Here is a 25,302-nt window from a genome sequence, read left to right as displayed (position 1 = left end):
TAGTTTGTGATCCACTATAACCCCTGTGACAAGATAGCCGATGTTAGTATGGTAGGTCCTGCGCTTTTCTTGGCAGGGGGCTAAGATGCCACCCCTTGCCCCTGCTCTTGGGGCACAGAGGATCCCGCTAGTGGCCCAGGTAGGTGGTAGAGGAGGGAAGCAGGGGAGGGGTCTAGGTTTGCTCCTCACTCTGAGCCCCAGCCCCTCTCAACCCCTGCGGGTTCTTACCCTGTTCCCCCTTGGGTGGGGTACCTTCGGTTCTTAGACGCTGTGGAAGGGAGTCTCCCTCCCCTGCTGGGGCAGGGTCTCCCTGGTTTTTCAAAACACCTCCACGCTCCAGTCCTCTCCTTCCTCCCCCTCTCTGCCTGCCTGAAGCAGGGGGTTTTATTGGGTTTGTGACAGGGCCTTAATAGACTACAGGTGCTCCAATTAACCTGTAGCCACCCTCCCTAGTCTACAGGGAACCACACCTTAATTAGCCTAGGGCTTATATATTTCCCCTCTACCACTCTCCCTGGCCCTCCTGTATCACACCCCCCAGATCCATTTTTGCAGTACTCCTTCCTAGACAGTTATTTCCCTATAAATAAATACAATATTTGTATTTGTGCAATTGATTATTCCTTCCTAAGCACAGTACTTTGTATTTGTCCTTATGGAATTCCATCCTATTTACTTCAGGCCATTTCTCCGGTTTGCCAATATCATTTTGAATTCTAATCCTGTCCTCCAAAGCAACTGCAACCCCTCCAGGTTTGCATCACCCATGAACTTCATAAATGCACTCTCTATGCCATTATTAAAATTATTTATGAAAATATTAATTAGAAATTGACCCAGGACAGACCCCTGCGGGACTCCCCTTGATATGCCCTTCCAGCTCAATTGTGAAACATTTGATAACTAGTCTTAGAATGATTTTCCAAACCAGTTGTGTACCATATATTTCTCTAGTTTTTGAGAATCAGAGAGACAGAATCAAAGCCTTTCTAAAGTCAAGATACATCATCTCTACTGTCTCCCCTATTCTACCAAAAAAGGATATTAGGTTGGATTTGTCAAGAGCAAATCATGTCAAAGCATGTCAACTGTTACTTAACACCTTATTTTCTTCTAGGAAGGTGCTTATAAATTGATTGATTTGCATCACTAACTTTCCAGATACCGAAGTTAAGCTAACTAGTCTAAGTCCCTGGGTTGTTTATGAAAAGCAAATATAGACAGGTACTACTGTATATTTGCCTTTTTCCAGTCCTCGGGTCTCTCCCTCAACTTCTATGAGTTCTCAAAGATAATTACTAAGGCTGCATGTCTATCACGAAGGTCAGATTCTGTGACTTTTCATGATAGCTGTGACTTCTGCAGCGGCCAGTGCAGCTGCTCGGATAGCCCCTGGGCCAGCTGTACCAACTGCTGCTGGGGCAGTCTTGGGCCACTGCACCCTTTGCCCCTCAGCAGCAGCATCTTGGGTATGGGGAGGGGGCTCAGGGTTGGGGCAGGGGGAGCACTTACCTCGGGGGGCTCCCCAGAAGCAGCCAGCATGTCCCCGCAGCTCCTAGGCAAAGGGGCCAAGGAACTTTGTGCACTGCCCCCGCCTCCAGGCACTGCCCCCACAACTCCCATTGGCTGCAGTTCCTGGCCAATGGGAGCTGTGGAGCCAGAGCTCATGGCAGGGACAGGGCCCCTCCCCAAGCACCCACAGGGCCCCAGTCCAAGTTTTACTTAGGGGTATATAGTAAAAGTTATGGACAGGTTACAGGCTGTGAATTCTTGTTTATGGCTTGTGACTGGTCCATGACTTACTAAAAATACCCATGACTAAAATGTAGTCTTAATTGCTAATGGATCAGAGATCTCTTCAGCTAGTTCCTTAAATATTCTAGGAAGTATTTCATCTGGCCCTGCAGACTTGAAGATACTTAACTTGGTTTTTTTTCCTATTTGAGTCTCAGATCCTACCCCATTTTACATTGATTTTCACTGTGTTATCCAATCTCCAACTAACTTGTTTGGTAAACGCAAACAAAAAAGCCATCTAACATTTCAGCTATTGCTGCATTTTCTCAAAAAAAAGGAAAAGGAGTACTTGTGGCACCTTAGAGACTAACCAATTTATTTGAGCATAAGCTTTCGTGAGCTACAGCTCACTTCATCGGATGCATTTTCTGTTATTGTCTCTCCTTCCACATTGAGTAATGTGCCTACCCAGTCCTTGGTCTTCCCCTTGCTTCTCATGGATTGTAAAATGTTTGTTATCCTTTATGTCCCTAGCTAGTTTAATCTTGTTTTGTACATTGGCCTTTCTAATTTTGTCCCTACATGCTTGTGGGTTTGTTTTTTAATATTTGTCTTTTGTAATTTGATGTAGTTTCCACATTTTGAATGACAGTTTCAGGTCATTAAAGAAGTCTCCTATACTTCCTATCTTCCCTACCACATTGGGATCATTTGTCCTTGTGCCTTTAATAAGGTTTCTTTAAAAAAATTGCCAACTCTCCTGAACATTTTTCTCCTTCTACTTGATTCCTATAGGATCTTTCCTACCAATCCTGTAAGAAGGCAGACTTTAGCAAACTCAAAGTCCATCATCTTTATTCTGCTGTTTTCCCTCCTACCATTCATTAGAATCAAACTCTATTGCATTGCATGATCACTTTCACGCAAGCTGCCTTCCACCTTCAACTTCTCTACTAGTTCCTCTGTTTGTCAGAATCAAAACCAGAATTGCCTCTTCTCCTAGTTGCTTTCTCCACTTTCTGTAACAGTTGTCTCCGATGCATTCCAAGAATGTTGGATAATCTGTACCCTGCTACATTTCCATATATTTTCCCATGTAAATATGTACATGTACAAGCATGTAATTAAATACAAGCATGCACATGACTAGTGAGAAGGATAGTTCATAGTCTTCATTTAGAATTGCATTGCTTCTCTTCAAGTAAACAGTTTGCACTTCAGTAGAAAAACCACTTTTCCTGTCTATTTTGACCTTTCAGAAGTAGACAATAGCTATTGGTCCTTTGAACAACTTGTGGTATCATGAAATAGTATTAATGTTTTTCATGATACTATCTTGTTTTATGTAGGATCTTCAGACTCATTTAGAAAGAGACAGCATTAAGTATACCTTCAGTAAATCCTTGACCACACTGCCATGTCCAAAATAGCATGCAAGGTGAAGAGGCGTCCAACCCAAATTAGATTTACTTCTGCCTAAAAATATGAAACAGAACATCAGGTAAACAAATGCTTTTGTAATACAAGACTGTAGGAATAGTTCAGTGTAAACTAACATCTTGCCAACTCTCACACATATAACAGGCATAGTTAGTCTCTACAGTGAGAGCATTTTTCAGAGTAACAGCCGTGTTAGTCTGTATTCGCAAAAAGAAAAGGAGTACTTGTGGCACCTTAAAGACTAAACAATTTGAGCATAAGCTTTCGTGAGCCACAGCTCACTTCATTGGATGCATACTGTGGAAAGTATAGAAGATCTTTTTATACACACAAAGCATGAAAAAATGGGTGTTTACGACTACAAAAGGTTCTCTCTCCCCCACCCCACTCTCCTGCTGGTAACAGCTTATCTAAAGTGATCACTCTCCTTACAATGTGTATGATAATCAAGGTGGGCCAGTGAGAGCAGCCATTTATAGATTTCAGGCCAAAAAGGACTGAATATCTAGTCTGACCTCCTGCAGAATAAAATAAAATTCCGCCCCCCACTAATTATTGCATCAAGCCCATAGCTTCTGGTTGAACTAGAGCAGTGTTTCTCAAATGCGGCCACCAGGGGTTTTTCCTGCAGCCACAGCAGCCTCTTGTGCAGAGAAGGAGAGGGGGGCAAAGCAGTGGCCCCGCCCTGCAGCACTCAGGGGCGGGCTTCAGCCTCCCCCGGTTCTGCCAGAGGCTCCGGTGACAAGCTATAGTCCCCCCCTCACCCGGCTGCAGCCGCAGGGCTCTGGCAGCAGGCATCAGCTGCAGGCCTCCTGAGGTGGGCTTCAGTCCACTTCCCCCAACTTGAGGGCTTTGAGTTTCAGCCCCCACACAGTAGCAGGGCTCTGCCTGTGGGCTCTGGGCTTCAGCCCACCCCTGACTCCAGCCATGGGGCTCGGGCTCTGGGCTTCTGCAGGGCTGGCCTTACCAAGTGCTGTGGTTCAGAGGCAAGAAGTGGGGTGAGCCTGGGGTCTGAGGCCACGGAAGGGAGCCCAAGGCAATGGGGTGGAAGCAGTGGGGGCCAGGGGCACCAAAATATAACTGTACATTGTTTTTACTATTGAGTCTACAAAAAACCTACATCAATCAATTACAATGATTTGGATACGTAAACATGCATATTTATTTGTTTTTCCTAAAGTTAATTAAGTAGTAGGGAAAAAAATTGTCAGAGCGGCCAACAACCAGTGTTCGTGGCTACACTGAGGCCGCCAGAAAATTTGTTGTGAGAACCCCTGAACTAGAACATCTAATAGGGCATCAACCTAGCATTACATTGTTGCTTCCATATTTCTTAACTCTTGTGCTTTGACACATATGGATGAAAATAGCATTCTAAGAACTAGTTTGTTTTTTAAATCTACAAGAGTCTAAAAAGTCAATTCTGGTTTCACTGAGTCCATTCCTCTTATATGAGCCTTAAGAGAGTCATAGCTAACCCTTACACTTAAGAGCATAGGACACGAGAAGCCAGTTGGTTTATAACCTGAATTATCTTTATGTTTAAGAATACTATGCACCGGTAACAGCCTTGTCATTGGCAAGGCTTTCTATGTCAAGCAGTTACCAAGAGCATTTGCAATCCATAAGGCATGGATGTTCAGATCTCACTGACAGGGTGCTGGAGCTAACAGAACAGTCAGCTGGAAGTGGACACAGAGCAAAGCTCTTGGATAACCACCATTTATTCTGAATCTGAATAGTTTACCCTGAAGTTGGGACTACCTGTATTTGACATTCACTGAAATTTCAGCTTTAGTTAACATTCACTGTTATTTAACAAACTGGTAGATTTCTAGGTTAAAATTATGCATATTACAGTGAAAGAAATTCCACTGAGCTGGTAACTGAGCTTAGTTTCTCTACTTGCTACATGTAGACAATAAGCAGAGCTGTTCTGCACCTCACAAAAAACTGTATATTAAAGATGCATTTAAGTACCAGCCACAAAGCTTGTTACTGGTGGGGGTATTGAGAGGACACAGATTAGTGGTCTAATGTGTAAATTGTAGTACCATCATCAAGTTTTCCTTCATCTCATGTATGCCTTACAAGTAGACCTCTGCAGCCCATACAAATTTGCCAAAGAGAAGACAAAAACACTAGCATAGAACCCTACACCTTTCTTTAAAAAATTGGTGTTTAAGATGGGGCTCATACCATAAACTGATAGTCAGTTATTTTCCTGTAGTTGCCCTGCTAACAATTTTCAGCATAGATAAGCACCACTAAGGGCCTTTTAACCATAAGGAGGTCTTAATTTAATATAATAGGTTTTCACCCCTACCCAAATTCTCACTTTTAGAGCTTTGAAGATTGCTGACCCCCATCCCAGCTGCACCTTCATTTCAAGTGGCAAGTTGAGCCCTCTTATTGTAGAATATTCGCTTACTTTGTTACCTTGTCTTCTCTCTTCCATTTTTGTCCCCACCTCCCATCTGTCTCATGGACCTGCTGCAGTGTGCTGTGGCCTCAACTGTAAGCTCCTTGGGAAAGGACTCTTTACTGCATGCCTTCAAAATGGCAACTGAGCCTTGATTGTTATGCAGTATTACCTCGGCGCAAATAGATGCCATGAAACCACTATTTGGCAAGTACAAGGATAGCAAGTTATTGGCAGAAAGATTCAAAGCCACCTCATTACGCATGCTCTAATGGGATTATCAGTTGTACAGAACTTCAGGATTCTAATGTTAGACTAGGCCATGCCAATCTTTTTCAGCACAACCCTAGTTTGTCCTTTTCACTTTTAAGTCTCCATGCAGTCATCACTGCCTCTCAGCCTTCAACAGCAATATTACAGGGAGGCCTTCCTATTGAATTTTTATACATATTTAGATACCAATAGCAGTATCTAAATATGTATAAAAGTGGTTTATTTATACATTTTCTCATAAGACCGTGAAGCAAATGAGATCCTTATGGTCCCTTCCAACAGTGGTAACCATACTGGCAGACTTCTTGGTCAAGATCACTGTGTGTAGGATAACAGTTTAGGTATGTAGCATTTCAAGGTCTACAGCAAACTAGAGATGCCAGTATGCTGCCTCCCCTCCTCCAAGACACCTTCCTGCCCCCCACATACACACTTCAGGCCTTCCAGCTTTACATCCCCATGCCTACAACTTTTAAAGATATTAGTAGCTGGAAAGACTTAACAGATGTTCTCTAGACTGCATGCAGAGAGCTTTGAAAATAACCCTTGCGGAGATCAGGAAGTTCAGCAAAGTTTGGGCCACAACTAGACCAATTTTTGGTTTTGGTCTTACTGAAATGGAATGGTTTCTTTGGGAGCCTCCCCTTTCAGTGTCTTACTTTATGTAAAGTTTCCAAGCAAGAATATGACTAAAGTGTGTCTAATGCACTCAAGATCTTAGTTAGAAGTGGACAAACACATTCAAATGAGAGGCCTAGCAATTGAAAGGTATATCTGATTAAATTTAAGCTCTCTGCTAAACATTAGTGCAGTAAGTTACATTGAAAGTCTGAGTAACATTAAAAAAGCAAGTCATGTGAGAAGAAAGTTTTGATGTGACTCCCATGTGGCCAGTTTTGCTTACAACTTTAGTTTCAGTTCAAATTTCGGCTAGTTAAAATTCCATTGTTCATGTTTTCATACCAGACTGATGTGGCAGACAGACATTTCCCTGCTTCATGCTTTAAAAAGAGGTAACATCCTCAGTCACGGGAAGAAGCAGCCTGGTGAGTGATCAGCCATCCTCCACTGAAGTGACAGCCCAGCAAAAGTAAGAGTTATATGTAACATTTGGGTCCCAATATTAACCCACAAAAGCAAGCACAATTGTTAAATCTGCTTTTTTGTGTTCTGTTGGAACAAGATGCTATATTTAACCTTTAATAAGGCATGGTAACCATCTTATGTTACTAGGACTTGTGCATTCTGCTGAATGTTTGACTTTCTGCTTGTTATCCCTTACTACACTGATTTTTGTCTGTTACCATTTGACACTGTGCTTCTCCAAGGGAAAAGTATTCATTCCTCTAGTACCAAGATATACCGCATTCCATGTTGAATGCCACCAGCAGGTTGTATATCAGTTTTGGAGCAACAACTATCAGCCACAACAAACAGGAGCCTACTGAACAGAAGTGCAAGGTGTGTAGGGTTTTATTTTTTTAATGTTCTATTTTCATTAGCTAGAGCAGGATCATCATCACTGAGGGGGTAGGAAAAAGAAAGCATAAGGGTTGCCAGAAATAGTACAGAAGCAACTGAAGTAAACACACAACATGAGCCCTGTAACAATGTCCTCTTCAGGAAGGACTTCTATTGTTTCCATCTAATCACTTGCTTGTATATTCAGTGTAGAATGTAAGTAAATGGACTGCTACAACCTCTATTAAGACAGCATTAAACCTGCACCCAGCACCCCTTATTATAAACCCCAACCCACAAAACAGGACATCCATAACACAGAACTGAAATGCCAGGCATGAGAAAGAGAGCAGTCTTTGCTAAGGCCCAAGGCAGAATCTCAATTGAATTGCACTTGTTGGTTAGCCTTTACCAGAGTGATCCAGCATGATTTTTTTAAAAGGGTAGTGGCAAATTTTCTGCATTTGAGTTATTGCAGCACATATAGTTACAATGTATTGTTTTGAAAGAAGCATATTCTAAAGTCCCAGATGCCAATAGTATGAAATCTTCATTTAAACTTAAAGCCTGGGGGAAAAACCCAAGACTACACTGCCAGTCTGAGTAATGCAAAAGACACCCCAATCTCACTTCTACAAGTCACCCAACAGTATTATGTGTTAACCTGGAAAGTTTTCCTTCTCTGCACAAAAGACACAGTTTCAGGAGTTCAAGGGCAAGAAGCAGCTAGAGTGAAAAGTTGTGTTTTTGCTAAGCAACCCACATTAATAATATGGCCAAGGGTATCAGACCAACTGCTTTCAAACACCAAAACACTAATTTTCCTAGCAATTCAAATTAGGTGTCTGGTGCTGTCAGCTACTAGCATTTGTTAGATACAATCCTGCTGTAGAGCCATTCCTCTATAAGCTGTCTTGGCACAGTTTAAGTCACTCATCCAAGACATTTCAAGAAGCACTCTGCTGTCCCCCCCATTAAGTGAGAGTATGTTATTACTGTCTGCATAGATCTGCAAAGCTGATGACAAACACGATCAGTATGGTCATACATCCAAAATAGTCACACCTAATGTCGGTTTCCTTCAAAGAGCTTGGTGTATGAAGACACCTCCAAAATGACACCACATCCTTCATGAAGCAGTTAAACAGAACTGGAAAAAAAAAAAAAAAAAAAAAAGAGGACTGTCTTGCAGAGATGTCAAAATGTTTTGCTATTACATTTTCTGAACAGCTTTATTGTTCGAGTAGCTAACTTAAAAGCTTCGCTGTGAGCTTGGACTTTATGAGTTGCTCTAACAATGCAAGCTCCCTTTCTAGCAATAGCACTGAAGTGAGGTAGTTCTGTTGTGAAGTGCAGCCAGTTTAAATTCAGAACACAAGGGTAGTTTCCCCCACATCCTCTAGAGTCACCTTTTGCTTAAGCCTTCACTGTGTCTCAGGTGCCCAGAAATGTCAGCAAGACAGCAGAAGCATACCACCTAACAGCTGAGCTCCCCTGTCTAAGGGTGCGGGATTCATATCCTCCCTTCATGACAGCTTAGAGGCTTTCAGCCAAAGCTTTGCACCTGGTCTTCAGGAGCACAAGGAGGAAGCCTGTAGTAGTTCTTGTCTACCCGTTTCCTAGAAGTCTGAAGCATGAGGAAGCTACCAAGCACTCAAGACATCAGCTGAGAGCACTTCACACCCAACTGCAGGATTGTTTCCCATCCCTCCTCCAGCAGTCTGGAGGAAAGTTGGATCTTCAACCCCTTTATCCACAAGGCTGTGATGCCACAACAGCAACTGGGCACTTCAAGTCAAACTGAGTTATGACTCCTGTGACAAGACCCTGAAACAGATGAACTGAGAATTCATGCTCTCCTCCTTGTATCTCTACAGTGCCTATCACCGTCCAGGAGAAAAAGTAAAGCATTGTGCAATCTCCTCTCAAATGAAAGTGATTTGAGATTTCCCCAGCTCAACCTCATGCAGAACCCTTTGGTTAGGCTCCTTGTTTTGTGCATCTTTTGAAGTGCAGTGCCTTCAGTTAGAGTTCACTTTGACAGTTTGGTTAGTTCTGGTTACTGCCTGCCTGCCCGCTCACATGTGGGTCAGAGAGAGAGAGAGAGAGAAGTGTTGCTTACTCCAGAAGTGGTGGTTTGGGGAAAACAGAACATTATCTGTTCTAAAGTCTGAAAGAAACTATGGGGGGAAAAAAAAGATTGTCGCTCAGGTAGTTTTTAGTGTAGCTTTATGGAATATTGACATGCCACTGAAGCATTTGTACAGAATAAAGGAAGGGGATTCTTAGCAAAGTGAAACATGAAATCACCACTATAAAAACCTAAGTAATTTGTCACTTCTCTACCAAATAGCCTCCTATAAGTAAACTTATTAAAAGCCCATGGCTATTGTGTAGCATTATTGAAGCCCTATAAGTGTCTGAAGGCTCTTGCTGCAAGTTACAAGCACTACAAAAGAGCAAACAACAGCATGTAAAATAAGGAAGCTAGCACAAATGGCCTTAGAGTACCATGCTGCATTTGCTAAAGGGTTATGCCATTGTAGCATGGATAAAACTGTTTCAAGGAAGAGTGAGCCAAATTCAGCGGGTGCAAGCTGTTGCAACTCCAGTGAAGCCTGGATTCTTATACCAGGACTGAAGTGGGTCAGCAATGTTTTTTTGTCAGCCATCTCAAACTGTTTAGTAACCTGTAAACCATCTATTAGGAGATGGCTTAGTGGAGCGCACACAGGTAGACAAAAATGAAGACTGAAGTTGGCAGTCACACCTTCACATTAAACCTCTGTTTTACAAGAAGAGCAGACAATACAAGAAGGTATCGAGGGGAAAACCTTAGAACTGAAAACCCCAAGCTTCCTTGGTCATCAATTTCTTTGATGTTCAAATAGAAACATTACTTTCAGGAAGTTCTTATTAACTGCCACTCAAGAGAGATCATCCTTCCTGTTCACATTTTGTGCAAGTCACTATATCAGCTACACAGTAGCTAAACAGAAAGCAGAAACATGGAATTGGAAAGGCAATAACGGAGAGTGAATTTCTGTACCGCCCACCAATGTCAGCAGCACTATTTTTCATTTACACTGAACTCATTTTGCTGGAATAAACAGAAGCAATGAGTACTGAGAAAGAGTGTGGAAGAAGTTAAAGGAGTCAGACCACGGAAAAAAAAAGAGGATTACCATTCAAGTTGATAGGGAAAAAGAGCATAGGATCAAAAGTTAAAGTTGTAACCCTTCTCCACCTCCCTTGTTTTAGGCAGGACGTTATATAGGGTAGGGAAGTTATTAAGTCTGCAGTGCCTAGTACAATCCTAGATTCATATTCAATATAGCTGTCAGGGTGTTTACTAGCTAATGGATGTTTATTAGCTTAAGGGAAAAAAATCTTTCAGTCCACTTCCCATGGAACAAGTATGCACTTCTCAAAAGCAGCACCACTTGGAATGATGCAACTGAAAATCTCTGCAGAGACCAAGGACTGAACCACACCTCAGAGGGTCCTTCAAGAGAAGGGTTGACACATTAGAAGATCAAATCGGGGTTGTTGGTCCAGCTACTGCTGCCTCTGTGTATGAGTGGTGGGGAGGTAGGAAGAGGGAGACTAGAAAGACTATTTTCTAGGAGAGATCCAGCACTTCCCCTAAAGTGGAGTTTGCGGTGGACTTTGCAGGGTTTACTTTGTTTTTGTCCCAAATTTTAACTCCAAAAATGGGGTAAGCATGTACAATTTCTTTGAGACTAATGCTATAATATTGTTAATGTTCACACCTGAAAATAAATGAGAATACCATGTCAATAGTGGATAGATACATGTATAACAGAGGAAGTTAATTCATAATGGGCAGCTGAGTGGTGGTATCTCTGTAGCTTTGTTATGACAAATCCAGCTGAGGCAAGAATCTTTATGCTTAGTAGTCCATTTGTTTATAGGTGTAAGTTTTCACTGTACATACTGTTGGCTTTGAATTATATGCAAGATTCTTCTTTAAGAGAGCTTTGCTTTTATCCTGTCTTAAACAAAAAGCCCTGCTCTTTAAGCCATTTGTTCCCCACTTCCCACTGAGAAGAGAGTGGAACAAATGCATATTCTCTTTTTGGGGATTAGCTAATTAGATATTTTACAGGTTGAGGCATTAATAAGTGAAGCATCCATGGCTTATTAATGGAGAGGAGAGAGAACATGGTGCAGGGGACAAAGCACTGGACTGGACTCAAGATATCTGGCTTTTATTGCCATTGCTGCCAGTGACATGCTGTGCAACTTTGGTCAAGTCAGTCACTTCACCTCTCAAACCTCCATTTACTCTTCCACCCTGCACCTCATCCAACTAGACCATAAACTGCTGGGGTGGCAACTGTCGTGTCTGTACAGTGTATAACACAATGGAGTATCTAATCCCAGTTGGGGTCTCCAGGCCCTACTGTAATGTTAACACTACATTATCAGCTATTTATCCTCTTCCCCATCCCCTCCCTTTCTAGAGTCCCTCTTACTCTGCCCAAGTTCTATAGTTATACACTTATCGCCAGCTTCTACAGATATCAAATATGTAGACTTACCTCTCAAGTGAGTTATAAATGAAGTATTGACTGGGGGTGTGCTCTACTACAAAGACTGAAAGATGCAAGATACAAACAGTTACAGCAGAACATGTTCAAGACTTATTAGGACATGTCCAATCACTGGACGTGCTGGCAGATGGCATCAGTGTTCTTTGCAAATGGCACCACTTACTCACCAAAACCAAGAAACGATATACAGGCCAACATATTGGACTCCTGCAGTCTTTCTGGTCCTTTACATAGTAGTGCATTCTGCTTTTACAAGAGAACTTTCAAAGCATTGTACTTTACCCCACCAGGTGAGGCTCATATACACACTGCTCTATATGTACATGCATCCACGCAAAAATATATGCCTGGTGTGTCAGAGTTTGATGTTTTATCTTTTAGAGGATAATGAGGGGGCCCTACATCACTTAAGGTTTATAACCTTAACGGCTAAGAGTTAATCATACTAACCTTTGCAGTTGATGTCAACAACTACTTCTTCTTTGTCCATGGTTTCCAGTAGTTGTCGAACCTCTTCACAGTTTCCATTTCTAGCATCATGGAGGAGCTGCTGTTCTGCTTCAGTGCTCATCTCTAATAGATTATAAATACAGACTATTAGTTGTTATAGCTTCATGCCCTCTCTTCCCCAGGAAAAAAGTTATAGCATAATTTCATGCCAAGATAAAACAGGGTATACTACAACTTTTGTAGTAATTTATTCCAAGCTGTGTCCTCTCCATTTTACTTCACTTCCCCCCCATTTATTGCAGTTTCCCTCTCATCCTGCTACTCACATTTAAATTTCTAGAACTTCCATCACAGGGCAATTGTTGTCAGTTGTCAAACTAATTTTTGGCCACTCTGCACAGGATATTAACCAAGCAAAGAATGCTATGTACGCAAACCATAACTCATGCAGCATTTGGCTATGTGCTCACTTAGGCTCATTCTGCTTGGGATATGAATATTTAGAATACTAGAGAGACTACACTGATATGGCTTAGATGAAAGATGTTCTACTAACTGGCCGCTTTCAGTTCAGCTACCTAGCTAATGAGCAAACGCCACCATTGCTACAGATGTCATCTATATATATATAAAAAAAAAGACTTTTCCCCCTTTTCCTCTATCCACCCCTTAAAACTTAGAGGCAACAGAAGTAGTTTATACTGTTTAGTCTGAGTGCTTGGCTGAGGATTAATTGGAGTCCTTTTAGCAATAGAAATCAACTGGAGAACAGAGCCCATTAGTGTTTGTGGGGTGAGAATGCATAGAAATTCCAATTGTCCACTGGCTGCCTGAGGTGAAAGGAAGGATGAGCCATTGAAATAAGAAAAGGAGTACTTGTGGCACCTTAGAGACTAACCAATTTATTTGAGCATGAGCTTTCGTGAGCTACAGCTCACTTCATCAGATGTTTACCGTGGAAACTGCAGCAGACTTTATATACACACAGAGAATATGAAACAATACCTCCTCCCACCCCACTGTCCTGCTGGTAATAGCTTATCTAAAGTGATCAACAGGTGGGCCATTTCCAGCACAAATCCAGGTTTTCTCACCCTCCACCCCCCACACAAATTCACTCTCCTGCTGGTGCTAGCCCATCCAAAGTGACAACTCTTTACATAATCAAGTAGGGCTATTTCCTGCATAGATCAAGGTTTTCTCACATCCCCCCCACCCCCATACACACACAAACTCACTCTCCTGCTGGTAATAGCTCATCTAAACTGACCACTCTCCAAGTTTAAATCCAAGTTAAACTAGAACATCTGGGGGGGGGGGTAGGAAAAAACAAGAAGAAACAGGCTACCTTGCATAATGACTTAGCCACTCCCAGTCTCTATTTAAGCCTAAATTAATAGTATCCAATTTGCAAATGAATTCCAATTCAGCAGTTTCTCGCTGGAGTCTGGATTTGAAGTTTTTTTGTTTTAAGATAGCGACCTTCATGTCTGTGATTGCGTGACCAGAGAGATTGAAGTGTTCTCCGACTGGTTTATGAATGTCAAGAATTATAACATTCATAAACCAGTCGGAGAACACTTCAATCTCTCTGGTCACGCAATCACAGACATGAAGGTCGCTATCTTAAAACAAAAAAACTTCAAATCCAGACTCCAGCGAGAAACTGCTGAATTGGAATTCATTTGCAAATTGGATACTATTAATTTAGGCTTAAATAGAGACTGGGAGTGGCTAAGTCATTATGCAAGGTAGCCTGTTTCTTCTTGTTTTTTCCTACCCCCCCCCCCAGATGTTCTAGTTTAACTTGGATTTAAACTTGGAGAGTGGTCAGTTTAGATGAGCTATTACCAGCAGGAGAGTGAGTTTGTGTGTGTATGGGGGTGGGGGGGATGTGAGAAAACCTTGATCTATGCAGGAAATAGCCCTACTTGATTATGTAAAGAGTTGTCACTTTGGATGGGCTAGCACCAGCAGGAGAGTGAATTTGTGTGGGGGGTGGAGGGTGAGAAAACCTGGATTTGTGCTGGAAATGGCCCACCTGTTGATCACTTTAGATAAGCTATTACCAGCAGGACAGTGGGGTGGGAGGAGGTATTGTTTCATATTCTCTGTGTGTATATAAAGTCTGCTGCAGTTTCCACGGTAAACATCTGATGAAGTGAGCTGTAGCTCACGAAAGCTCATGCTCAAATAAATTGGTTAGTCTCTAAGGTGCCACAAGTACTCCTTTTCTTTTTGCGAATACAGACTAACACGGCTGTTCCTCTGAAACCTGCCATTGAAATAAGCATCCACAAGAGACTTAATCCTTTATTTTAAAAAGGCCCATCAGTGTGAGGTGAACTAAAACTGGGACTGCTCAGCACTGTTGGGTGCTATTTTAGAGGGTCTTGTATTACAGCAATCATACAATCTTGGTACTCTTAGGACCTCATAAAAGGGACAATAGCACAATGCTAACCCAATGGAAAAATTTAAGCAACTGGATGGGCGACAGTACCATTTACTCAAATTCCTCTCTTAAATGTTGCCTTTTCTCCCTTATATACACAAGATTGAGTCCATTTGTTGTCCTCACACATGCACATGTCCCATGAATTATACACCAGAAAATGTGTTCCTGGCTTGCTGCTTACTACAACAGAACTGCCTCAAGATACAGCACAACTCAAAACTACCTGCAAGAAATCCTTAAGTCGTAAGTGAAGTGTGACCTCTTTGAAAAGAGTCAGGGAGCTGCTTTTATATAATAGCCTACAAACAGTACTCTTCTGCAATATGCAGTAAGTTACTGTTGCCAAGATCATCAGCAGACTAGCAGGTTGGCAGAGGATAGAAGCCAGGTCTTGACAAGACCACTAGGCACATGCAAGGATTGCCTACACTGAATCCTACAGAAGCAAAATCTCCAGGAAGTGAAAGTTAACTTTTTGCCCCTATAGTTTCAAAGAGACTTCCAAGTGTTAACTGAGTTTACTATTCAGCATAGTTTTCCTGCTAGTAGAGATCTCCCGTAGTTCTGCTGCTTCTCATAATTTTACTTACACAATACTTATTCAGAGTTCTGTGAACAGTGTTTACAGTAGATTGAAATAGGAGGGAGCTCTCACTGCACCAGCCAAAAAGGAGGGACAGCAATGGGGGACCATAGCCAGAGAAGGGACTCCCGTTTGCCTGGGAGCTACTCATGGGGAAAGGACCCAGAAAGAGGAAGGCTAGGACAGTGGAGGGTAAACTGTGAAAGGTCACATAAAACCACACACCTTGCAACACTAGAAGAGGCTGAGGAAATGTACAGTAGGAGAGGCAAGCCTCCCACAGACTCTGGTTTTGAAGAAGATAGAGGAGCAGGTGAGAGGGGGGAACGAGGAATCTTCAGGTTGAATCAAAAGCCTCCTTGCCAGAAGCCAGCATGGAAAATTGAGCAAACTCCTCTCCCCGAAGCAGGGACCAGGAAGGGTAACCTGATTGAAATCCCAGTCTGCTGGGATTTCAAGGGGAACATCATGTACACAACTTGTCTTCTCAGAAGGCATTGCCACTGGACCTTGCTGGCAGGGCTCTGCCACTCCTCATCTTTTAGGTCTATCTCTAACAGGTTTCTGGTAATCTTCAGGTCCTGGAACTAGCCTTTCTTGAATGAGACCTCTTCAGTAAGGTACCATTCTTTACTTTGTCTTTGAGAACTAATATAGCTGCATAGTTTCTGTATCCATTGAACACATGAACACCCATAATACTAGAAACTAGGTTACAAAATTCACTTCCTACAGGGAAGGAACTCCTAAGCACACGCCAGTCAAATACAGACAATTTAACAATACCATCATACCAGACTGAGTTCATCCACAGACAAGTCTACCACACATTGAGAACAGGTACACACAAGGAATAATGGACAGGTATATTAGGAATACCCAAACCATGACAGTGGTCATGGAACAAAATCCTTATTTTAAACCAAGAAAATATAAGTGAAGTGTGATCAATGAATAGTCTGGAACACTGCCTCTCAAGCTATGAAGCATGATGCCTTTCCTGATGGCCCCCAGCATGCAGTGGGAAGCTAGGAGGAGGCAGCCACGAGGAGGGAAATCTCTTATGGAGAGGTCAGCAGAATGAAAAAGCAGAAAAGCCACCTGTCCAAAATAAAGTCAGTTCTTCAGGGATACTCTCAATCCATTTAAAGTCAGAGAGACATTCCATTGTAATGTTTATATCACAACATTGCATCATTTGTCAACAATGGATGTTGACAATGTGCAAACATTGCAGTACACTTTCAACATAATTGTTGCAATTCTGCTGTTCCATTTGGCACTATGTCTTCCCTTCCCTGGTCTCCAGACAGTTGGGAAGGGAACCCTGCAAACGGTCCATTTGCTCAGCACTCCTTTGTGCTTATGCAGTAGCAAAAGCTGGTGCTCTTTTGATCAGTACTCTGCTAAAAGCCAGGGTTACAAGACCTATAGAGAACCAGCATGGCTGTGGAGTCACTTGCCAAGCATCACTTGCCTAGGAGAAACTGACAGAATTCAGAGTTTGTTTAAATCTTGATTTACTATCTCAAGGTAAACAATTTCTGCTCTTGCAACTGTATACACTGGAAGAGTAATAAATGTATTGTGCTAAAATTAAACAAGGTTTGTTTACTAAGGAACTTCACCATCTAAATGCTTTTTTCTCCTCCTAGAATGAGCTTTATTATTTCTTTGTATTATTGAAGCACCTAGAGCCACAGTGTAAAATATGAACTGATGCAGAAGAATGCTGACCGGCTATTAATCATAGCCACTTCAGGGATTATTTATATGGAAAATTTTACACATTTAAGTGAATCTGCCTGTGGTCACTCTTCCAGTTTAAGATTTGAGCTAAATGTGAACTAAAGAAATGTATTCATTTAGTATGCATGCCCAAAAAGCAGAGTTTATGACAATGGACTTGAGAAGACAGACTTTCATATCCTATTTGAAAATCTATTAGTTTTAATAGAGAGCAAAGAGTAACCGTCCATACGAGTTACAGGTATTATGAGTTTAAAGGCAACCCTGAAATTCCAAAAGCAAGGGGAGGCATGCAAAGGGGGAGGGGGGGGAAGAGAGAGAGAGAGAGAGATATGCTTCCCAAACCCTTCTCACCAAATTTAGCAGATGTGAGAAGGTGCCACATTGACAGTCCTGGTTACTGAAGCTCTCTTAATCTACAGACTAGGTACAGCCTGGTAGGAGTACTAAAGGTTTCCTTATCGTCTGCCACCAGACTGCCTTATCCCTTACCTGAAGAGGCCACCTTTAAGGGAAAAGGGGGAATTTGTATTGCATTCAATCCTCTCTTGAAACTACCAACATGCCAGCCAGTGGTGAGTGTTTAATGTGCGCGCTTACCAATATGAAGGCGGAGACCATTCACATATAGAGTCTTTGAATAGTGGCAGCTTAAGACTTGTTTACACTGGAGAATTGTGCCACATGAAAGTGAAGTGTTATTACTGGCCCATGTGTACCTGCCACATTACAGGGAGTTCACACCACCAATCCTATTTTGCTTGCATTTATCCCCACAGACACTGCAAGTGCATTGCCTTCTGGAAACTTATCCCACATTTCTTGTCACTATGTGCCTTGGCTTGTGGGAAATTAATATGCTCTTGAATGACTGGTGTGCTGCAGGACATTTGTAATACTTAGACAACCAATGCTTCTTATCTACGCTAGTAACTCAGTACTAGAGCACTGGCTAAGGACAACATTTAGGAGTTGCACAGGCCAATAATGTTATTTATCACACCCAAAACTCTCCATTGTAGGTGAGGCTGCAATTCTTAAGCCAGGTGGTTTAGTGGTGAAAAAGCTCCATATTCCTTCAACCATCCAGCCACCTGAAGGCTGTACAGTCCAACTGAAGCTGAAGGACTGATTCATAGTTATTTAAGTGAATCTACACAGAAAGAATAATTTGTAAGTTATAACTTGTAATTAGTCATCCCCCATAACTCCCCCATCCCCTGCCAACACCTACCAACTTGAGAACCAAACTGATTAGCCAGGGTAAAATATGTATGGACAACCATGCCTACCCACAACTCCATCATACTATCAACAACTTAAAAGATTAAGGCAATTGTGTACTATCTTTCAGTGTAATATTGCCCATCGATGCAAAAGTGTTTGAATGTTAGTGGCGATAAAGGCATCAAGGTATTTGCCAAATAGTACTGCGATAGTTTTATATGCTAATATTGCAAGAAAGTATTTGTCAGATTAAATTTAATAGATCAGTGGCATATGTCAAATGTAATATCTAATACTACTCAAAACACTCCTACCTATAAAGTCTCTTGCTTTTGGAATTCTTCTTAAGATATAGGATGGCTTCTTTTCTGTATGTTGTCTTCAATGCCTGTTTCCTACTCTTGCTCCTACATCTCCTTATTGTATTTCTCTCATCTTATAAGTGTCTGTTCTTCTCCCACACAAAAGTCTCTTTATGGACACAGCCACCAAAAAGGAAACTCAACCTTCTGCTGGTGGCATCTGACTCAGATAATGAAAATGAACATGCATCTGTCCGTACTCCTTTGTATTGTTATTGAGCAGAACCCATCATCAGCGTGGACACATGTCCTCTGGAATAGTGGTCTAAGTATGAAGGGACATATGAATTTTTAGCGCATATCTTGTGACACGAGCTACAACCGTGCCACACAAATGCCTCCTCTCACTTTCAGGAGACATTGTAAGCAAGAAGCAGGCAGCATTATCTCCTGTAAATGTAAACAAACTTGTTCAGCCAATCGTTCAGACGAACAAGGAGTTGTAGGCTCTAAAGTTTTACATTGTTTTATTTCTGAGTATAATTTTTTTTGTACACAAGTCTACATTTGTAAGTTCAGTTTTCATGATAAAGAGATTGCACTACAGTTCTTGTATTAGGTGAACTGAAAAATAATCTCGTTTCTTTTTACAGTGCAAATACTTGTAATCAAAAATATAAAGTGAGCACTGAACACTGTTTCTGTTACAGCTGAAATCAATATATTTTAAAGTGTAGAAAACATTCAAAAATATTTAAATGGTATTTTATTATTGTTTAACAGTGTGATTAATCATAATTCATTTTAATCACGCAATTGTGATTTTTTTTTTATTGCTTGATAGCCCTAGTTTGAATATCAACCAGATTCTTTTCCGTTTCACAGCTTCTGTTCACAACTCTGTAGACAGCACTGGAAGCGGACAAGAATCTGGTTGCTTTTCACTCTGCTGCAGCTTGACAAAACTATGAGCAACAGCAGCACTGAAACTGGCCATTCTCACTCAAAGGGTCTGATGCAGTAACCACTGATCTTATGGGAAGCTTTTCATTTACATCAATGGACAATAATCCTAAAAACAACAATACACTGATTTACACTCAGATTAACACACACAGCACCATGAGGATCTGACACTTCAAACAGAGTTAAGTGAAAGTTAAAGTTCTGCAGATTTTGATGGCACTCACATACTGCCCTGCTTTAATAAAGGACAAACAGAAGTAGTCTACTAACACAGATACTCTAGGGCTGCTGCAGTTGCTACTAGGTATGCAAAGGAGAGAAGTTTGAAGTGTCCAACTATAGTGCATAGCAAGCAATGTGTTCAATCTCAAATTAAAGAGGCTAAAATCCAGAGATGTGCACTTTCATAGAGTCTCAGAGTACTCAATGTCAGACTATATAGAAATCATTTCACCCACATCTGAAGCATAAGCAACCTGGGTGAGAACAATGCACCTCTGACAGCAATCACACTGACTTTGGCTGGGATATTTAGATTAATCTCTATACTCTTAAAGGTCTACTGGCTCTTTTCACACATAACCAGGATGCTTCACCTCTCTGCAGGAAGACTGTTCCTCACTCAGGCCAGTGAGCTGACCACTCTAAGATACTGGTTCATTTCCACTCCAAGGGAAGAGTGCTATCTACTGAAGCCACCAACACTAATCCATGCAGAACCTCATATACCTCTGAAGAATAGCCAAGAATATGACCAACTATACTAGATTTAACAAGATCAATCAGGATCACAGCAAAATACCTAGCTCTTATATTGTGCTTTTTTCATCAGCAGATCTCAAAGGGCTTTAGAAAGAAGGTGAGTACTATTATCATTTTACAGATGGGGACACTGAGGCACAGAAAAGTAAAGTGATTTGCCTGAGGTCATCCAGCAAGCTAATAACAGAGCAGAAGGTAGTACAATTACAAGGAAGTTCAGAGTTGAGGATGTAGAGATCTTCTATCAGCCCTAAAGCAGCAAAACTGACTTCAAGCCTTACTTTGGTACTGGTGTTTAGGTCATTTTTGAAAGAACTATTTTATGGTGCTCTTTGGAAGACTAACAAGTTTACTGGTCACATTAGCTGCAATACACACAAGCACGTTCAAGACTGGACAATCATGCTCCAACCACCACCAATACTGGACACCTCCACCCTGACAGCTCTCCACTCAACAGGTGCATAACTCCTATTGTTTGAGCTATACAGCGAGGGGAGGAGGGATCATTTGAACTGTACATTCACTTTCTTGTGTGTGTGCATGTGCAGGGGCTAACCTAACACAGCCGGCTACTTAGAATCATAGAATATCAGGGTTGGAAGGGACCTCAGGAGATCATCTAGTCCAACCCCCTGCTCAAAGCAGGACCAATCCCCAATTTTTGCCCTAGATCCCTAAATGGCCCCCTCAAGGATTGAACTCACAACCCTGGGTTTAGCAGGCCAATGCTCAAACTACTGAGCTATCCCTGGGGGCCTGATCATCAAGCAGCCAGTTTAAATTTTTTTCCTGATAGTCTTATGATTTGACAGCCAGCACCCTCTCCCGCAACTTTTAACAAACATTTAACCAGCAGTATGTTGTAATCAGCCATAGGGGAAAGTATGTTTCCTATTGCAAAGGAACAGGGCTCAGCCTCTGGGGACAGCTCTCCAGCTTGTAAAGATGATGCTCATGTAACTCATCGGTGCTGGAACTAGGGGTGCGGCCACACACTCGGGCTTGAAGAGGTTTCCATCATATACAGGGTTTACAGCTTGGGTCAGTGGCTCTCAGCGCCCCCACCATACAAACTGTTCCACAACTCCTGACCTAACTAGGCAAACTGGGCACGTGAGACGCCGATGGCTGGCTGGGGGCCGCGCTGGGCACCACCAGGAGCGAACAGCCCAGGAAACCCAGCCACGCACACAGCTGTGCTCTGCAAGGAGCAGGCGCTTGCTCCGCCAGCCCCGGGACGGGTCACTAAAGCAGTCCCTCGGGTGGCAGCAAGCCGCCCCTCCGCTTTCACTGCGCTCCTCGCAGCCCTGGGGCCCGCGCAGCGGCTCTCCGCAGGGGCCGTGGCCGGAGGGCTCCGCAGCCCCCTGCACGAAGCGGCTCATCGCTGCATTGTAACCGCTGCAGCAGCGGCGGCTGCTGCTGCGCCCCCCCGAGGAGGGCCGCCCACCGCAGGCTGGGACGCACCTGGGGGTAACAACGCCGCTGGGGCAGCGCACCCAGCAAGCCCCGGGACGCCGCTGCCGCCTCACCGCTGCAAGCAGGCGGGCTCCCTCGCGCAGCCACCGCGTCTCGCTCTCGGCCGGCCTCACGTGCCAGCCCCCCCGGATTGTTTTATACTCCTCCACCCGGCACGTGACCGACAGCGGGGCTCGCCCTCCCCCGCCAGGAGGCTTTCCCCCCTCCCCTCCGGCCGGCTGACGGACGCTCCCAACGGGAAGCTAGAGGGGGCAAAGCTCCTCCCAGCCGTGGCGCCTCGCAACGCGCTCAGCGCCGCAGCCCCTCCCGTATCCCTTGCGCGTGCTCGGAGCCCCAGCAGCTGGGCCATGGGCTCTGTTGAGCTAGGCAAGCGCGGCCTCCCGCAGGCGCGCGCGCGCGCGCACACACACCCTCACAGAGATGGGTACTGCCCCAGGGGTGGATCTGCTGCAGCTCCTGGCAGGCTGGGTAACAGGGGGTCTGATCTGCACCTGAGCCCTCTCCAAAAGCTCTGAGCGTGAACACCCTGGGAGAATACTGCAGGGAATGAACAGATAAGACCTTGATGTGTGAGGGAGGCTCCGCATATTGAAACTAAACGGCCTAGTGACCTTAATAATAAATAATACTTATATGGCATCGTTCATTTGATGAGCTCAAAGTCATTTAAAATTATGAGTATTCCCATTTTATAGATGGGGAAAACTGGGGCACAAAGAAGTTAAATGATTAGCCTAAGGCCATACACTGAGTGGCAGGGTGGGGAACAGAGTTAGGTTTCCCACCTATCAGTCTTGGACCCAACCATCTATATCTTACAAAGAGGGCATAATATATCAGATCCAGATATGAATAAAACTGAAGATTAAATCCATAAATAGATACAAGAACTCAGACAAATGTAACCCTCAAAAAAGAGTATAAAGTCATCAGAAAAAATACACTTTTTTTTTTTTTTGCAGTTACTTCAGCTTATATACAAATACAATAACACCGAAGGGAAATTCTGACTGTACACCCATAGGGGCTGAAGTACTACTTTGGTTCAAGAGCCTTATATCCACCACTCTCTTCCCATCTGTTCCTCTTTCTTGCCCATATTTAATCCCCATAATATCTGGCAACTTTCAGTTCTGCCTTCAGCACTGGAGAATGCTCCCATGATGCTACTTGAAGCTTGCAAGAGCATGTGAATTCGTTAAATATTATAGTAGTATACAGTGTTGAGACATTAGAGACTCTGTATTGCATTTAGTGAAAGGTCAGGAGCTACAAATACAGTTAGAAAACCATTCAACCCAGTAGGGTGGATCATCAGGTTCCAGGAACGGGCAAATTTAAACCTTAGCAATGATTGTGAAACCAAGATGACATAAAGAAGGTGTAATAAAGCATGTATCATTGTAGATTACTGTCTCTGCTTCATTTATTTTCTATATATTAAAATATGATAATTCTAAATATGAAATTGCAGCATATGACTGAATATAGTAGTTTGCTATCTATACAGATGAATAATCAGAATCTGCTGATCTCGTGTTCTGGTTTGTGTTGTCTCTAGTGAATGAGTTCTTTCTGATCTTAAGTAAGGCATCATTCTGCAGATGGGCTTTAGCAATGGGTATACAATAGAGCTGGTCAGGAATTTTACAACTAAATGTCAAAAAATGCTGATTCGTCAAAACCAAAACTTCATGGGAAAGGTCTGATTTCTACAAATTTCCCATTTTGAAAAACTTTTGGAGAAAAGATTCAACATTGTCAAAATGTTCCATTTTAACATTTCCCAAACAGAAAATTCAATTTTTTGCTTCAAAACAATTTTTCATTTTGAAATCTAATTTACAGTAAAAAAAAAAAAAAAAGAGGTTGAAATCAAAAGAAAACATTTAAATTGACCTAAACCTTTTTTTTTTTTAATTTTCAGTTTGTGAAAATTTTTGAGACTACGACTTTTTGTCCCGATTCCATATGGAAATTTAAAAAAAAAAATCTACATTTTCCCAGGACAGGAAACCCATTTCCTGCCTAGCTCTAGCATATACTATCTGAAGGGGTTCACTTATTTCCATGCTCACACTGGCCTCTTTTTCTTCCATATTAACTTCAGCCTTTTTCACATTTTCAGAGCACTCCATAACTGCTCTACCTGCACCTCTCTCCCACACATCCAGCCACACCCTTGGCTCCACCTAAGCTTCTCTCCCTTTGACTCCTTAGCCCACTCATGGCTTTGTGCCACCTTTCACAACACCCTGACAGCATGAAACAGTTTCCCATTAAAGCCAAGCCCCCACATTCTCTTTCTTCAAAAAAAAAAATAATTAAAAAAAAAGGCAATAACCTACCTCTTCCCAGCTGTAATTACCACACAACACAGTGTCTGTAGTGCAGCCAACTACACTATCTCAAGTTTCTAAATTCTTCAAGGCAGAGTCCTGTTATTTCTTCATCATAGTTTCCCAGTTATACAACCCCTTGTTGTACACACCCAGCATTGTATAAAGAATAATAATCTAGAGAGTTTTGCTCTTTAAAGTTTGGAAGCTGTGTTGCCATGACCATGGGTTTCCCATGATTTGGGCATATCTTTTCCTTTCTTTTTCAGGTGGCCTGCTGCAGTTAGTAATAAGTGGAACATCTGACAAGCTATTTTGGGGTTGAGTGTGTTGGCAACCACCTTTGGATAAAATTCATGTATATGATGTGAATTGGTTTTGTCAAAGATTTTCTTGTAGCAGAATATATTTTACACCATCTCCTCTGCTGGGATTATTTATCCTGGAAGGGTAAAGCATATGGAGCAACTTGACTGCAGAATTCAAAGTTTTGAAGGATCAAGCCACCTCTTTACCCTGCTCCAGAATACAAGACCAAGGAGAGCTTTGGCTAAATGGGTTGTAAATTCAGAACCAATAAAAGGAACTTCTACTTCATGAAGTACATAATCAGTCTGTTGAATTCACTGCTGCAGGAGGTCAAATCCTGTTACAAGACTTAAAAAAGGGTTGGACAATTTAAAATAATAGTGTTAATTACGACTTAATTTGGACATGGTTTGAAAATAGGAACGATACAAGGCAAGATGGTGTAAGGGTGATAATTTATCATGCTTCAGGGCACCAGTGATAGCTTAGACAGGTCAGGAAGAAGCATGTACACCCTTTATAGCATTGCACAATTGACTAAGTGTACTAATACTTGCTTATCCAGGGAAGAAGTGAGGAATAATATTTGGAAAGTGTTCTGAACTGAAAAGAGTTAAGATTTACTAAGTATTATATCCCCCTGTATTCCACAAAACATCTGCAGTTCTGCCTCTGACACTTCATCTTCTTTGTGCACTTCTCCAGATCTTGTTCTCTTTTTCATCTTCAAACTAGAAAAAATACATGTCACATATATTCATTATTGCC

General features: G+C 42.3%; 1 protein-coding gene across 1 annotated transcript in view; it reads right to left on the bottom strand.

Moving 5' to 3' along the window:
- The window catches only part of OSBPL1A (oxysterol binding protein like 1A), a 141,876-nt gene extending 119,834 nt beyond the window's left edge, over positions 1-22,042 (bottom strand). Inside the window, 3 exon segments of the mRNA XM_075125270.1 lie at positions 3,128-3,213; positions 12,361-12,483; positions 21,940-22,042. Coding sequence (XP_074981371.1) covers positions 3,128-3,213; positions 12,361-12,481 — 207 coding nt within the window. The 5' untranslated portion in view covers positions 12,482-12,483; positions 21,940-22,042.
- Positions 22,043-25,302: the final 3,260 nt, after the last annotated feature.

This window comes from Caretta caretta, chromosome 2, assembly GCF_965140235.1.
Source record: "Caretta caretta isolate rCarCar2 chromosome 2, rCarCar1.hap1, whole genome shotgun sequence".
Taxonomy (NCBI): domain Eukaryota; kingdom Metazoa; phylum Chordata; order Testudines; family Cheloniidae; genus Caretta; species Caretta caretta.
The sequence above is the reverse complement of the archived record's forward strand: the minus strand, read 5'-3'. Positions and strand labels throughout refer to the sequence as shown.